The 15,938-nt window shown below is 41.1% G+C and overlaps 1 protein-coding gene across 1 annotated transcript; it reads right to left on the reverse strand.

Annotated features, from left to right (window-relative positions):
* Positions 1-214: 214 nt before the first annotated feature.
* IL1RL1 (interleukin 1 receptor like 1) lies at positions 215-15,350 on the reverse strand. The gene is made up of 11 exons (XM_060117741.1): positions 15,147-15,350; positions 14,120-14,289; positions 13,387-13,597; positions 12,238-12,412; positions 11,979-12,141; positions 10,560-10,631; positions 8,873-9,014; positions 8,634-8,779; positions 5,094-5,240; positions 3,924-4,091; positions 215-1,053 (listed from the first exon to the last, which is right to left on the reverse strand). The coding sequence occupies exons 2-11, from the start codon at positions 14,178-14,180 to the stop codon at positions 668-670; spliced, it is 1,671 nt and encodes a 556-aa protein (XP_059973724.1). The 5' UTR covers positions 14,181-14,289; positions 15,147-15,350; the 3' UTR covers positions 215-667.
* Positions 15,351-15,938: the final 588 nt, after the last annotated feature.

Consider the following 15,938-nt stretch of genomic DNA (forward strand, 5'->3'; position numbering starts at 1 on the left):
TTAGGATGATGGATTTATGAATAATTTCTGTTATTTTTTCTTTCATACCTTCTGTTCTTTTATAGCTTGTACAGTGAGAAAGATATTTCTAAAGAGAATAAAAATATATGAAAGAAATTTTAGAATTAAAAAATACTTAAATATAATGATAATTTGGTAAGGTACTCCAACCAAATGGACAGTATTGATATGATAAAACTTAAGCATCTGATCAAAAAAAAATCTAACACATTCTGGCATTGGGAACAAGATTTAGTACTAGCGTTCTGCTTGAGGGGATCTGAGTGTTCAAGATCACATGAATATTTAACTCTAAAACTTTCAGTTTGATGTTCAAAATGTAGAATATCGACAAAGAATAAGGAGAGAGAGAGGGGAAGAGTAGTGAGAAGATGCTGGGCCACGATGGAGAAGGACCAGCCATGGGAGATGAGGGAGGGGATGTGAGGTGGAGACAGGGAGCCCGAGGATGAAAATCTCGGGGTATTTTGCATCCAGCCAGAACCAGAGAAATGGAAGTAAAGTCAGTGCATGAAACCTGAGGTCTGAATACCCTCGATACTCCCATTTCTGGAGCCTCCACCCCCAGTGACTGGTACAGCAGCGTGACCCAGCTGGGAGGGACTTGGATCCCCCAAACGCAGTGCGTTAGCCATCAAAGCAAGCACTACTGCCCCTGGGCACTCGAGGATGCCGAGCGGGGGGTCTTTCTTGGAAGTTTGCTTGGCACCGGCATGTGGTACCTTATGTGCTTCCAGAACTTGGAATTCAGGGACTGTTTGTTGGCCACGAGGTCCTCCCTCCACTTGATGGTCCCCTGCACTTTGACGAGATGCTTGAGGGAGTCCTGAAGCTCCCCAAACTGCAGTCCGCTGGGCGGGCACAGAGCCTCCATTTCAATAAGTATGGCCTTGGAGTCGTTCTGGATGAGGGTGTTGTGCAAGGCGATCTCCCACTCGTAGGCAAACTTCTTGCTGTGCATGACCTCAGGAGTCAGGATGAAGATGTACCGCCTGCTCTTCTGGATGCTGGTCTCCACTGTGGTTGCTACATCTAGTGATAAAAGACATAATGGAAGGAGTAAGAACACACACAACCCTTTCACGGTGAGAATATCAGCCCCAAGCCTTCTTCTCTCCCAGGCAGAGCAGTCCAGAGTCCTTCAGTTCAATGGGAACGTAGAGATATGTAGCAGGAGACTTCGAATTCAGGTTCACTAGCTATTGATACATATTATCTTCTTAGAATATTAGCTTACATGTTGTAAAGGGACTTAGAATTTTAACTCTCTTATTACAGAACATTCCATGCAAATGCAGCAGAACACACATTCTTCTCAACACACATGGCACATTCTCAAGGCTAGATTATGTGTTGGGACACCAGACAAGTCTCAATAAATTTAAGATGGAAATCCTAGCAAGCATCTTTTCCAATCACAATAGTATGAAATTAGAAATCAACTACCAGAAGAAAGCGGGAAAAATCACAAGTATATGGTGAAGAGCATGCTATGAACACCCACCGGCTCAATGAGCAGAGCAGTGGTTACCAGAGGGGGAGGTGCAGGGAGGGCAAAATGAGTAAAGGGGGCCACGTGTATGGTGATGGATGGAAACTAAATTTTTGGTGGTGAGCATGCTGTAGGTTGTACAGAAGTAGACATACGTTGTTCATATGAAACTTCCGTTAAATGAATGTTACCTCAAGAAAAATAAATCTTAAATAAATAAAAAGGGACGGTGGGGAAAAAAAATAGAGTGCAAACTCAGGAACCCTTGCTTCTCTGAACTGACTAAAGTCTCTAGGGAGTCCCGGATCCACTTCATCCCCTACTGGTCTCTGTTTTAGAAGCTGATTTGATCCAGACTAGGGAAATCTTAAGGAAGATCAGATCCCCTTATCAAGTCAGCGTTTATGGATCATCAACTCCATGGTGATTTCACTTAACTTCTGGGTGGACTTAGAACATGTAAAACACCCAGCTCTCAAGGCAAGGAGGGAGCAGCATGATTAAGGAAGCACAGCAATGAACAAAACAACTCAAGACATTCTTAGGCCGTGGAGGCTAAAGACTGCCGGTCCACATGGTCTGAAACAGGAAATGAATGTCGAATAGCGCCCGACGGAGACCTTGGGTCAGTCAGGATCCTAACAAAAAGCTCGGCACTCCCAAAAGCACTGACTAAAGAGAGTCTAATGGAAGGACAGTTTATAAAAGACGTGGGCAGAGCCAAAGGAAATCAACAAGAGGTGGTGCAGAGCCCCACAGCAGGTGATGTCAGGGAGCCACGACTGCCCTCCAGGTGTGAAGGGAGTGGAGCGGTTATGGAGCCCAAAGCAGGTACGTGTCTGAGGACGGCCAGCCGACAGGAGCCAGTGTTCCAGCAGAGGGGGGCACAGCTGCCCAGGGGACCCTATCCAGAGGGAACAGGGATGCACCCTGCCCTCTGAGCACCTGCCAGTGCCTCCCATTGGCCAAGCCCAGTGTGGAGCAGAGAGCAAGGGGGTGATGGCTTCCATAAGGATCAGCCACCAGGCCACTGGATGGAGGAGGGTGCAGAATGAATTTGAAGGAGCAAATGGAGAGTAATTGTCATGGGAAGAAATACACTGCATGGGCCAGTCATGAACTTTTTCTAAGGGAAGAGTGAAGTTTGGTGTTGTTTTGTTGGATTTTGTTTTACTTTGGTTGAGGTGAGATCAGAGGACATACTTGAGAGAGGGGGAGGTGGGAAACTTTTCCAAATGAAAAACAGCATGATAAAGGCCACACAAGCTTGAGCACCAGTGAGCTGGCACTCACATTTGGCTGGGGAGAGGTGTAACTAGAAATGAGGTTGGCAGACCTAAGAAAGAAGAGATGGAGAGCATATAGCACCTGGTGTGACATCACAAACAACTGGAGTCCCTGCAGCCTCATAAGCAGACGTGTAACAGGCAATGAGCATCTGAATACCATGACATTACTCTCGACTTGCAGGGGTAGCCAGTGGGGAGAGCTGAAGGAAGAAGAGAGCCTCGGGAGAGAGGTGGGTTACGTTTTCCTGAATTGTGCTCTATACGTGTCTCCCAAGCTGGTACTAGGCCATTAACATTATCCAAATATTGCAGGATAAACCAGATTCACCTGTCGTGTATACATTTAATTCCATAGACACTTGAATCCCTCTTTGCGGTAGGAATGCCAGTTTAAACTCACAGTCTATTAAACATTGACTTTAGAGGACTTACACTCATGATGTCCCTGCCTTATTCATATTCCACACACTTCCTGGTCCCTGAGGAATTTGAGAGGGGCTAGAAGGAGGCTTCCTAGATACCTGACATAAATATGGAGGGAAAGGAGAACGACTACTGAAATGCCGGAATTGTGACCCAACTGTCAAAATCACATGAAATCAACTAGGAATATTAAGGAACAGAAGACACAATTCTATCTGTTCTTTTGAGGGTATAAATTTGCAAATGTTTCACCAATATAAGGAAAATCATAAAGACTTTCTGAGTCCTTTCAAATATTTTAGCCAATGCCTCTGGATAGTAGAACAAAATTCCTTGGATTTCAAGTCCTCCTTCAAATCTTCTAGAGGGACTTCAGAGATGTCAGTTATCCTAGTGGTGGACATGGGGAGTGAAGTAGGGGCTGGGCCCTACTAAATCCACAAGCAAGGATGCCTTATCCTGTCTTCACATCACTGACACAACTGTGAAGACCTCAGGATCAGGGTGGTGATGGGGGCAGGAGAAGCAAAGAGTAAGTACCTCCTTCTTCTGGAGAAATACTTAAAAGCTCTAGTCTTATGGCCTGGAATAATGAGTGCAGCTCCTAATGAAGGCAGGGATAAGACCACCTATTACTTACTTATCCTTCTGATTGATGAATGTGAATTTCTGTCCCTGATGGTTGTTGACAGTTTTACCTTCTCCAGGGAGCAGATCTCTCCCGTAAATGTATAAGTTGTAGCCACATTTATTTTCAAGAACGTCAGGCAGAATCTGGTGAACAAAGTACTCCACAGAGCTGGCCCCCTCTGGACTGTTTTTACAGTTCCGTGGATAGATCACGTAAGCATCATAGGTCTTCCCATCTGAAGATGAGAACAAGGAACACAATATTATTACTTGGTCCTCAAAAATTCTCATTTGATTCTTAGTAGACATTCTTCAGGGAGTTTTATGGCTGTTGGTGAATGTATCTCATGCCCCCAAATAATCTAGAATCCAGAGACAATGACAACAATCTACTGCCACAAAATGTCATCAGGGAACCAATCTTAGTCCCAAAGTTCTCCTTTTTACTGTCTCAGACTGAATGATAGAAAACAGGCAAGAGCCTGACTAGTTGAAACCATATTGTCAAGTTTGATTAATAATCTATTAATAAGTATTTATACTCATGACTAAGGGGCTTTCTGCTGTGCTGAGCAGATCTCAATTTTAGCTTTTGTTTTTCCCACGGTGAAGTGAACATGCTAAAGAGTAATTAACGGTGGCAAAAGAGTAGAAGTTTTTAAGGGATCTGAATTTCCCAAAAATCAAATAATTAGCTCTAGTTGAGTGACCCATATGGAAAATCTAAATTTTATCTGCCTCCAAATGAAAGAACGGTGTTCGTATTTAGCAGGCAGTACTGTCTTCTTTCATGGGTATACATCTGTAGGTAGGTAAGACTCTTTATGGAACAGGGTTTCTGGTAAAATACACTGCATTCTGATGGACCTTTCTAACCTGTTCACATCTGGAAAACGGGAACAATTTTGTTAATGTTTTGACTTCCATAAAGTTTTCCCATTTTCCAAAATGCCCTTTCTGGGCTTGGAGCCGATTCTGCTACTGGGGTTTTAGTAAGAACAGCAATTCTATGGGGGAGAAAGTTGGAGCTATTGAGATGAATCTCAGAACCACAAGGAGTGACAAGGCAGGATGGAGAATGTCCTCTGAGTGGACTCAAAAATGTTTATTGATAACGTGCTAGCAAGCCAAAGGGAATCTGTGTTAAGTAGCATAACTATTAAGAGATTATTTGATAAACAACCAACAGCCCTTATAGAACCTTTTCTTTTGAAGAAAACTTGAAACTTGCCACTTACCATTCCTAGTTTTGTGAGGTCTAGCTATGTCTCTCCAGAGCAGAATAATCTCAATCCAGAATGCTTTTAGAATTATCACGAAGACATTGATTAGCAAGAATAATATGCTAAATCCTGCAAGCATGTAGTAGGTGATTTGTTGATCCGCTATTCAAAAGATGGGGGGGGGGGAGAGAAAAATGATCATTATTATTCCTAAAACAGGAGAAAATAAACAAATACATGGATGCTGGCTTCCACTGGGAGTATGAGAGATTTATACAAGGGATGCCTACATGGCATTTTCATGGCTGTTTTAAGAATCAGTAAATTAATGTTTAGTGAGCCCCTACTCTCTGCAAGGCACCAGACTAGGCATTGTAGGGGATTTTCAAAGCATAAGACAAAGACAGACACATGTAAACTTAGCTAAGATTGGAAGTGAAAGCATTAGTTTTAGCTAGCAGAGGTTTTAGGAAGGTGTGCTCACTCCATGCTGGATTGGGCAGTGAAGGCTTCTTGCAGAATAAGGTCCCTGGAGGATGAGTAAGATTTAGATAGCTGCCAAAAAAAAAAAATGTATTCCTGGCAAGAGAGGATGCTGTGAGCCCAAGGGCAGAGATGGGAGTGTGTTTTCTGAGGAAGGGGGATGATCCAGTTTGGGGAATTACTGGAACATATGATTGGAATGGTGGGTCTAGGGCTAGGCTCTGATCAGATTTGAGGCTCCAGCTAAAGCATTTTGTCTCTGTTCTGGTCATGAGAGCCATTGAATAGTGCTGAGTGGTTTGTTAACAGTGGAAGTGGTTTTCAAGCAAGATTAATCTGATGGTAGTGGAAGTTTTGTTTCTATGACCCACAGGTCCTCGAAGTAGAATGGGATGAGAAGTTTCTGCAGTATGGGGGGTGAGAGATGAGGAGGGGCCAGATTCGTGTAATAATGAGAAAGGAATGGACAAACCTGGCATTGGTGGCGTTAAGGAGAAAGAATCAACAGGTCTTGGGGACTTATTGCATCTGGTGGCATAGGAAAGCAGGGAAGAAACAAGAGCTATCTAAGTCTCTAATGAGTATTTGATGAAGTCAAATGACTGGGTTTTAGGTCCTAAATACGCCCTGTATTTCCCTTCTGATGAACGTTATTTAGCCATCACTGAACTTTTATCCTTACTCATTGCTTCATAATATATATATATGCAAGATGGTCCCCGTATTTATTGAATCAGATATATACAAATTGAATGTAAGAACTGTGCTCATCAATAGTATTTTTGGCTGTTTTAAGTTTACTTCCCTCCTTAGAATCATTAACTATCCCATCTTACAAATAGTCCCACTTAAAGATAAATGTGAAAAGACTCTCAAATGAGATTTGGCTAGATAGCTCCCTTTTCATTTTCATCTGATCTCAAAACACAGGCTCCCAGTTTTGCCATAGAAAATCCCTGGTCTCTATTTGCAAATTCCTTCATTAGTTCATCAGCTCCCTGAGTATCCACACTATGAAATCAAGAATGACCAAGGTGGGGACTTTCCTGGCAGTCCAGAGGTTAGGACTCCGAGCTTCCACTGCAGGGGGTGTGGGTTCGATTTCTGGTCAGGGAACTAAGATCCCACGTGCTGCATGGCATGGTCAAAAAAAATTTTTTAATTAAAAAAATAAAAATAAAAAAAGAATGACCAAGGTGAACCGATCCAAAACTGAAAATTGTGAGTGAGCCTAGCGTCTGCACTGTCATCAGTTTAAACGATAAATACTCCCTAAATGGATTATTTCAACAGGATTCCTTTCCAGGTCACTCTTTCTAAAAATCCTATCTGGATGCATGCCGGGAATCCCTATTTCTTGTGAAGTAGTTATGCACGTGACTGGCTAACTAGAAGAAAGAAGTTAATCCAAGACATTAAGGCAAGTTGAAGTTCAGTATCTTCCTAAATGTTAGTTATTTTATAAATGTATAAGTAATCCTTGTGTGTGTTGACTAAACACTGAATACTTTCTGTAAGAGCTTATAAACAGGAAACATTGCTTGCCTTTGAATCCTGGCTCTGTAACTGTAGCCTGGCCAATTATTCAACCTCTCTTTGCCTCAGTTTCCTCATCTATAAAACTAGATGATGGTGATAGTCTCTTCATTGTGGATTTTTGATAAAATAAATGAAAAATTATATGGGAAATAGTGACAGGTCCTGGTACCTAGGGAACAATGAGTAAATGTGTACTATTATTATTAATAGTATCAAATGTTTAATGATATTTAATAATATGGGGACACAGGCTTTTTAGTTTTTGTTGTTAAAATTCAGGACAATGTGTAATTTCTTTTATTGTATGATTAGAAATAAAGGAATTCATTGTGACCATTGAGAGCAGTTGTAACAATTTTTGTTTAATTGACATAGTTGTTGAGACAGAGTATAATTGTGTTGCTTTGAAGAAACACAGGTGAAAGGTAGCATATACAGATGAATTAGAAGGAACAAAATCACCAAGTACAGGTAACATGAAAACAATTCCAATACACAGGTACTCAGAGAACGGTCATATAATGACAACGTGAGAAAAGCATGGGGATAAGGACACCATGGCAGTGCTAGGGGTGGAGGTGGCTTCCTCTTTCCTGTGGGATCTTCCGTGCCCACCAGAACCACAAATGCCACCCTAAAATGACATCTCAACGGGGTCCACATGTCCTGGGGTGACACAGTTATAACTGGCAGAATCCTGATGACCCATGGAACATGACAGCATTTAAAATCATCTACAGTAGTCATGATTCCGTTTGTTTTATAAAAGCTTACAAATCGGTGGTTAAAGTTGAATTCAAACAAGAAAAATCCCAAGCACCCCCTCGGACAAAGACTAAAAGACCTTATCTGACTGGTGGTCTGTTTTCTCATCTCTCCCAATCATGTTGTGCCTTTGTGGGTTTATCCAAATTAATCTGGACTATACCCCACTTAGGGGTATAAACTGGGAGTTTACCTCTCCCTATGACTATGTGACAAACACATTAAATAATTTCTACATAGTGGTACATGGAGTGACAAGTAAAAGTATCAAAATTTTCTCCCCACCCTTTATTACACCGGATTAAATGCTACATCTAACCAATGGGGTGTCTTTATCTGGACATGCAAACAAGTGAGGAAATTGACAGGTGGTCAGGAAGGCAATGTTTGTAAAACTACTTTTCTGCCTTCATTGTGCGTGCAGTGATATATGGAGAGAGTGGAAGCAAGTTGCCTTTGCACCCGAGAGGAGGGGCACATCCTCACGGACTTGTTTAACGCTGTCTGGGCGTGCTGAGGATGGAAAACACAGTGAATGGGGCGTGGCTTCGTTTTTGTCTTGAATTCTCTACACACAATGTGTCCTGCTGTTGCCTACACCCAAGACAGATCTTTTCTCCACCTGCCTCCAATTTATGAGATGGACCACTCTGTCTTGATGGATTCCCCTGGAGCCACACTCCAATACACTGTTCTCTAAGAATATGATTCAGCCTATAGTTGTTAACAGCAAACTCAGGTGACCCAAGTCTGAGAAACATGCCTTACTTGGATTTTTCCTCCTTAGTCTTACGGTGTGCGTGATCAGGCCACGGAAATTCATGGCCAGACAGTCGTACTTCAGTGACAAATCCTCTTCTTTTACATCCGCTATTCTTAACACGGCAGTTAGGCAAGTCAGATCACTGCGAGAACTAGGAAGACAACCTGTTACTTTCAGTGCTTACTTTGCAGTTGCAAACCGTGTGGGAAGGGAAGGGGATGCTTTAACAGAGATTGCAAAATACCTTTGATTTTGCTCTTGCAACACTTGTATTCTTGCTTCACCGAAGTTCTCAACGTTGCTTCCGTTAACCTGCCACAGGATGTCAGCCATGGTCTGAGAGCCTTTCCCAAAGCAGGCAGAGCACCTTAGGTTTGCTGGTTTTCCTAGATGAGAAGGAAAGAAATTCACCAATAAAATTCAGTTCTGCAGAGAGGATTTAATTTAATTGCATGTGAAAAAAAAAATCATTGAACGTCTAGTGTGTGTTATGAATTGATTCCCATTTCCTTTCCTCATCTTCAGCACCTTCCTCCTTCTCTGCCCTCGCTTTGCCACCTTCTCTGTCTCCCGTCATTTTCATTCCACTCACAGTTCAGGCTGAAGCTCAGGCCCCTCTCTCTTCTCCCCTGCAGTGGAAACTATAGAGGCTTCACCAATGCCACGTTATAATCTAAGATTTCCCCTTACTACGCATTGCCATTTCTTTAACTTTTTTTTTTAATTGGAGTATAGTTGCTTTACAATGTTGTGTTAGTTTCTGCTGTACAGCAAAGTGAATCAGCCACATGTATATATGTATATCCCCTCTTCCTTGGATTTCCTTCTCATTTAATGGCTGTCTTCCACTCCTTTCTTCTCCTATGGAATTCCCTTCATCTCTCGGTAAGTTACCTTTGTCGGTAAAACCGTTTCACCTGAATCAGCCACAATCCCACTGCTTAATCATCCAACAAGAGCCTCTCCACTCCCACTCTTGTTAATTTGAGACTTCCTCACTTCAGAACTAAAAGCTTAAGGGCTGATTCCTGCCTTGGGTTGGGTACTCAGCTGTCCTTTACTGAGTTCTTCATCCCTGTGTCAAGAATGAAGCATCTGAAGAGGGATGAGGAGCTTAGAGTCTCCAAGGAGGTGACAACGGTATAAGCAAATGATCAGAACAAATGGTATTCTAGTGTTTTAATAGAAAGATAGACAAGTGGCATGGGAATATAGAGGGAGACATCAGGGCAGGGAGCAGGGCTGGTGCTGGTGGGCCCGGACTTGACCAGATGCTGGCTCTGATCGTGCTCCCTGGCAGGTAAGGAGGCAGGCAGGGGGATTTCACAGAGGAGGGGGTACTTGAGCTTCATGTCGAGGGATGGGAAGGAGGGCATGGGCGAAAGCAGGGAGGAACGTGGAAACCCTGCAAAGCAGTAGAGCAGCTCTGAGGCAGTCAGTGTGGTTTTGCTTTACGTGCTAAGAACTTTGATTTTGACCCCATTCTCTCAGGGAACCAGGAAAAGCAGAGACGGACAGAGGCATACAATCTGGGTTCTCCTCCATCATCATTTATTCACGCCACACCCTTGGGTATGTCATTGAGCCTCTCTAAGCCTAAGCATCCACAAGCATAATGTGGGGACGATATCTACCTCCTTGGATAGTTGGATAGAAGTGAGAGGGAAATGAGGTAGCACACATGAAAGCACGAAAATAAATAAACAAAATAGAGCAAAGTGCAGTACAAATGTAAGTGCTGTACGTTGCTGTGACCACATATTCCTATTGTTAGCAAGAGCCCAAGGTGGGTGTTTCCAAATATGCATCTCATTTAATCCTCAAGATCTGCTATGGTAATAGCCTGACCCCTGCTTGGGGAATTCAGAGCAAGGGTCATATGGAAAGACTTTCCAGATGAAACATTTACAGTACTCTTAAAGTTTTCTTACCAATTTCCACTTCCTTTGTTTCATTCTGTGGAGGGGCTATAATTACTGGAAACAAAGAAAAGCTTCGCTTATCTGAAATCAAAGACAAAAACAGAATATAAATATTAGGCAAGCGTTGGGTGGTCATCAATATAAAGCTTGTATTTTCATATTTCTGTCCTTTTTCACAGTGAAGTTTCTCAGATTTTTCTCATTGTGATCCATGGCAACAAATACTCATGCATACACACACACACACACACACACACACGAAACAAAAACATTCAAGCAATATGTTCTCTTACTACCTATGATGTTTTTTGATATTTTCTATTCTCTTTTTATCATTAAAACAAATGCCATCCAAAGCATTAAATTAATTGCATGACATAGCAATTGTCAGAAAACCACGATTCTATAGGATAAGCATAACGAACGCTACAGGGAAGAGTTCAAAGGACTCCTGAAAGTGATAAACACATAAGTCCACACTTCTGCTCACAGCTTTCCACCAGTGTGTCCCCCCCATCAGGAAGTTCAGATTCCTGTGGCACTGACACCTAGACACGGTGAATGCACGGCTGCATTCCTGCACCCTTGATTCTCATTTATTTCGGGATGGTGTGATTAAGGACCCCTGCAGGTTTTGATGTTGAACGCTGAGAGATACTAACACAAATGTGGTCCAGCAATGCTTATTTTACAGCGGTGGGGCACTGGAAAACTACAAACAGAAGCTCTTCTCCACTACTGCTCTGCCCTGAGAAATCTGCCAGACATACAGGTCCTGCTGCATCTACACCCATAGATCAGGCTCTGCTAAGGAGACCCCAACTCTTTGTAGATTTAACAGGCTTGACTGTGAAGTCTCACCCCTGATGGACTTTTATAGAACTTAAAGTAATTTTGAAAAAAAAAAGTAGAATTAAATGACCTACTTAAGGTCCTGGAGGATGATGAAAGCATTGCAAATCAAGATTGAAAATCAGCCAGCAATATCTATGTATCTCTTTATAAAGCTTCTCACTCAACTTCTAATCTGGCTAGGTATGTTAGAGATGAAATAGATTTTCCTCTATTTACAGAACCTCTGACAACAAATTGGGAGAAAAAGAGTTAATCTTGCTCTCCAAATAGTTGTATTGCCATTCAAAAAAATGTTAGGTTAGCATTCAGATCACATTATCTTTGAAAAATTAAGCCATAGAGGAGAGAACAGATGTGGCTTTGGATTAGCAGCGTAATTTCCCTCCAAAATGTCTTAAATCTTGATAGTGCATTTAGAATATCTCTTTGCGTCACATTAGAGAATACACGTAAGATGAGTCAGGAGGAAGTTTGGGGAGGAGCATGAAGTACTGGCAAATCAACAAGAAGGACACAATTTCTGTCACATTATCTTTTTTCAAGTATTGCATTTTGTTAAATTCAGTAGCTTACCAATAACTGTGAATGACCTGGTTGCAGTCACAGTATAGTTGACTCCATTTTCATTGTGCATAAATTTACATGTATAATCACCAGTGTCCTTGCTGTTTGCATTGTCAATCAGCAAAAATGACTTGCGTGCTCGGTACCTGGATCCTTGAAGAACTTCACAATTCTGAAATGAAAAGTTCCAGTCCACTTTCAGTAATTCTTTACTTCCACCTATTTGGATGGTGTAATTTTCATCTATTTCCTGCACGTTTCCTTTTACCTTAAACCACTCCACAGGCGCTGTCCAATTGTAGAGGTCAATTGTAGGACAATATATTTTGGAATTTCTTTCTGATCCAGATGTTGTTGAATATAACAGAAAGTCTGGAATATCACAACCTGGTTGTTTTTTATAAATGGTGACATTCACATATCCAGTCTTATTGGAGGTAGGACTATTAAAATAAATCAAACAATTTTTAAAAAGTCACTTAGCATTACGAAATAACTTAACCCAGCTCTAACTTCTACTTAATATTGCTTTTCTTCCTAAAACAATGGACAGAGAGTGGTTCTTCTTCTAAAATAATCATTAAAATCTAGAGTTTTAAATGCTTTCTGTTACATTTTAGGTAAAACACAACCCCACAGTAGCCTTTAAAATGATTCCCTCACCATTTCTGTATACACTGTATGTGCTGTAACACCAAGACCTGCTATAATAAAGATAATTAGTATTTATTAAGAGTTTACTGTGTATCATTCATTTTATTCTTGTAGTCACACTTTGAAGTGGGTTCTACCATCACATGTATTTTACAGATGAGGAAACAAGGTTGGAGAAGTAACTTACCAGCAATGCACAGCTAACTAGAGACACTGTGACTTTGAAACTAATGCTGCCTGACCTCAGAACCTCGGCTCCTAACTGTACCCATCTTGCCTTTTGACTTAGTTCATCTGACATCTCGTACGTACCAAACAGGCACAAAATCACAAAAGTTGGCAATTTACATGTAGAGTAAGGGACTTGTGGGCCCCCAGTCTCAGGTAAACTTCTTGGGTTTGCCCCTCACGTGGGAGGCACAGATGACCCCCCTTTTATACCCATCGTAAGCCTCCTGACACCCCACATCTAGGCTGCTGGTTTGTTCTGATCTGGAGCCCAACGTGAGCAACTGCTCTCAGTTTTCCTGGTCACTAGAAAAGCTAGGTCTTTTTCTAATTGGGCTACAAATTAAGCCCTGTCATTATACATCCAGAGAGTTCACCATCACCTAAAGCCCAACCTGACGGTGTTCCTCGGGTGCTCTTTTATTCCAATCACTTTATAAATTCAACTGCTGCAGAGAGGTCTAGAAAGAGAAGGGAAGTGAGGCAGCTCAGACTATCAACTCTTAAAAGACAAAGGAGCAGGACTGGATAATACCTTCTGATAATACAAGTGTAAAATCCAGAATCGTTGACTTTGGCTGGGAGAAACTTAAGACGTTCCCCTGAGGCAACTACACGACTTCTTCTCTGGGTGGTAATACGTTTGTTGGTCTTTGAGTAATACCAGACCACAGGGTATCGAGATCTTTCTTGTCTGGGACATCTCACAATTAAAGCCTCATTTTCCAGGCCCCAAGATGATTTGCCTGCAAATAAAAAAATATGTATAAATATCATCCTGAAGTGATCATATAAAAAGGATTACAATTTCTGTATTCTAAATATCCCCTTCTAGGATTAAACTTAGAAACTGGTCACACTTTGAGAAAGAATAAGTAAATGATCTAAGATCTTTTATGAAATATTCTAATGGATACACAGATTAGTGATTTAATTTGGAGCTAAATCCTTCACATTGCTCCAAAGGAAAGCAGCCACGTCATCTACACAAAGCATGTTGTCAGTCAACAAATTCTGTCAATACCTTCTATGTGCAGGCACCATATTAAATTTTGATGTATTTGAATATGTAAAATTAAAATTATGCTATATTTGTTATGAAGAATTTATCCTGATAGATTGGTGATGAAGAATGGCTGTAGAACATAAATGAATTTTCTAGGTTACCATTCAGCTAGAGCAATTGGAAGCAGGCAATTTAAAACTAGGCAAATTGTTCTTGGAATTACTTAAGATTTTTTAAATGTCAGTTCAAAAGCAATACTTACTAAATGTAGCTGATGTGGAAGGTATGAGAATTGTTAGAGTTACCAAGACCCAAAGTCCCATTCTCAGTTTCTCAATCTAGAGCAAGTGTTGGTAACCGATTCTCAAGATGATTCAAGTCAAATCTGTGACATACGACGGTGAAGCTCCCCTAGGTGGTTGATGGTATTCCCTAAAATTTATAATTGGGAAGAGTTGTCAGTATCTCTGACAAAAAGATACCAAAAAATAAGTCATACAAAATCACAAGCAAAATATTTACAGCCATGGTTTTTACTTGCTCAATATCCCACAGGAAAATTATTCATGAACAGATCTTTAATATGTATAAATATGTATAGGAGCAGACTTCAGACATATATCATTACATTTATTCCTACAGGACTTTTGGACCACACAGGGCTTACGACAGCCATGCTATATCACTGTCTCATGAGAATGTACCGAAGCTAAATTAAGAGGAAAGAAAATGGGTTTCTATTTTTGAAAAAAAAAGAAAATTATAAAATTCAACAGACCTTAGAAAATACAATATTATAAATGCAGATATGAAACCCAGACATCCACACAGGCTGGCAGCTGTGTGTACACACACATGACTCCCGCCTGCCCTCAAGCACACAGGCAAACAATCATCCCAAAGCAACTAAGGAATATAGGAAAGAGATGGGTAAAACAGTCATCAAATAGTTGCCCTAGACACTATACCAAACCCTCAGAAATGTGTCCCTGCCCCTGCTTATCCCCAAGATTCACCAAAAGCTTTCTAAGAAGAGTTGAAGGTCTGTGAAAAATAATGACATACTTTTTCTTTCAGCAAAAGGATAACTTAACCATATTATTTTTTTCTTAAAAAGTCAGGGGAGGGATGGAACCAATACAGAAACTGACAAATATAGAATGAATACAACAACGCTTAATATATTTTAAGAAAGCACATTTCCTCTAAACACGAATTGTTGATACTTTCCTTATTACATGTCTGGAAAAGTTTTTACTACAAATTTTAAATAAGTAATTGATACTTACCCAAACTGAAGGGCAGGAGGAATGAATTTCAAGTGAATGACTGAGCTGTGAAGTTTCCAGCTCTTGTAGCTCCTTCCTTGCAGACTACTCACATGCACTCTCTTTTATTTTAAAGGGGAGATACTCAAAGACATCCTTCAACTCACCACTCCACCCACCCTGAAATTTGATTTCTAGCCAAAATTCATGACTTGTTCAAAAGTGCTGGTGCATCATGTACCAAGAACTCTGACCTTGGTACATAAATATTTAAATGTAAGGACAACATTGAATAATCCTTTAGAAAAAGTAATCAAATCATCTCCCTGTTTTAGCATCAGTTACTCAAGCTAATGCTTGTTGTTTATCGCACTGATATTATTACACTGAGTTCCAAATGATCTGGAAACCTTGGGGCTTTGAGACTGCTCTTCCGGATACTCCTTTGACACTTCAGTTGGCAGACGTTAGTTAGGAAGGTGTAGCCAGTTACAGCAGCTTTGGTGCAGAGAGTTTCAAAAGCAAAATGGGGGCAAGCAATGAGAAGTAAACAGGACTTTATGGGATTTTGCAAATGTTCTGTTTAGGGTCCAGAATTGACACATCCAAAAACAGATTCCAGATCCTCAGATTTAAGTCCCTACAGGGCTCTTGGATGGGAAAAAGAAGTTTTCCTAAGGAGTTCAGAGAAATAGAAGGAAGTTTTGAGTACAAAGACTGCCTTAAGGGGAATGACAAGGAAACTCATAACCCTCAACTCCTGGGCTCCACGTAAAACAAATGCTCACCACAAGATTTGCTTTTAGCTATGAA

The sequence above is a fragment of the Mesoplodon densirostris genome, chromosome 14, assembly GCF_025265405.1.
Source record: "Mesoplodon densirostris isolate mMesDen1 chromosome 14, mMesDen1 primary haplotype, whole genome shotgun sequence".
Classification (NCBI taxonomy): Eukaryota; Metazoa; Chordata; class Mammalia; order Artiodactyla; family Ziphiidae; genus Mesoplodon; species Mesoplodon densirostris.

What these genes read in the sequence shown, in the direction of transcription:
- IL1RL1 (XM_060117741.1), bottom strand. Translation starts at nt 14,180, where the DNA reads ATGGGACTTTGGGTCTTGGTAACTCTAACAATTCTCATACCTTCCACA. An exon ending in ACTAAGGAGGAAAAATCCAA is followed by an intron (nt 5,241 to 8,633) that starts GTAAGGCATGTT and finishes TCTTTTGAATAG; the next exon opens with CGGATCAACAAATCACCTAC. An exon ending in AGATCTGCTCCCTGGAGAAG is followed by an intron (nt 1,054 to 3,923) that starts GTAAAACTGTCA and finishes TTTTATCACTAG; the next exon opens with ATGTAGCAACCACAGTGGAG.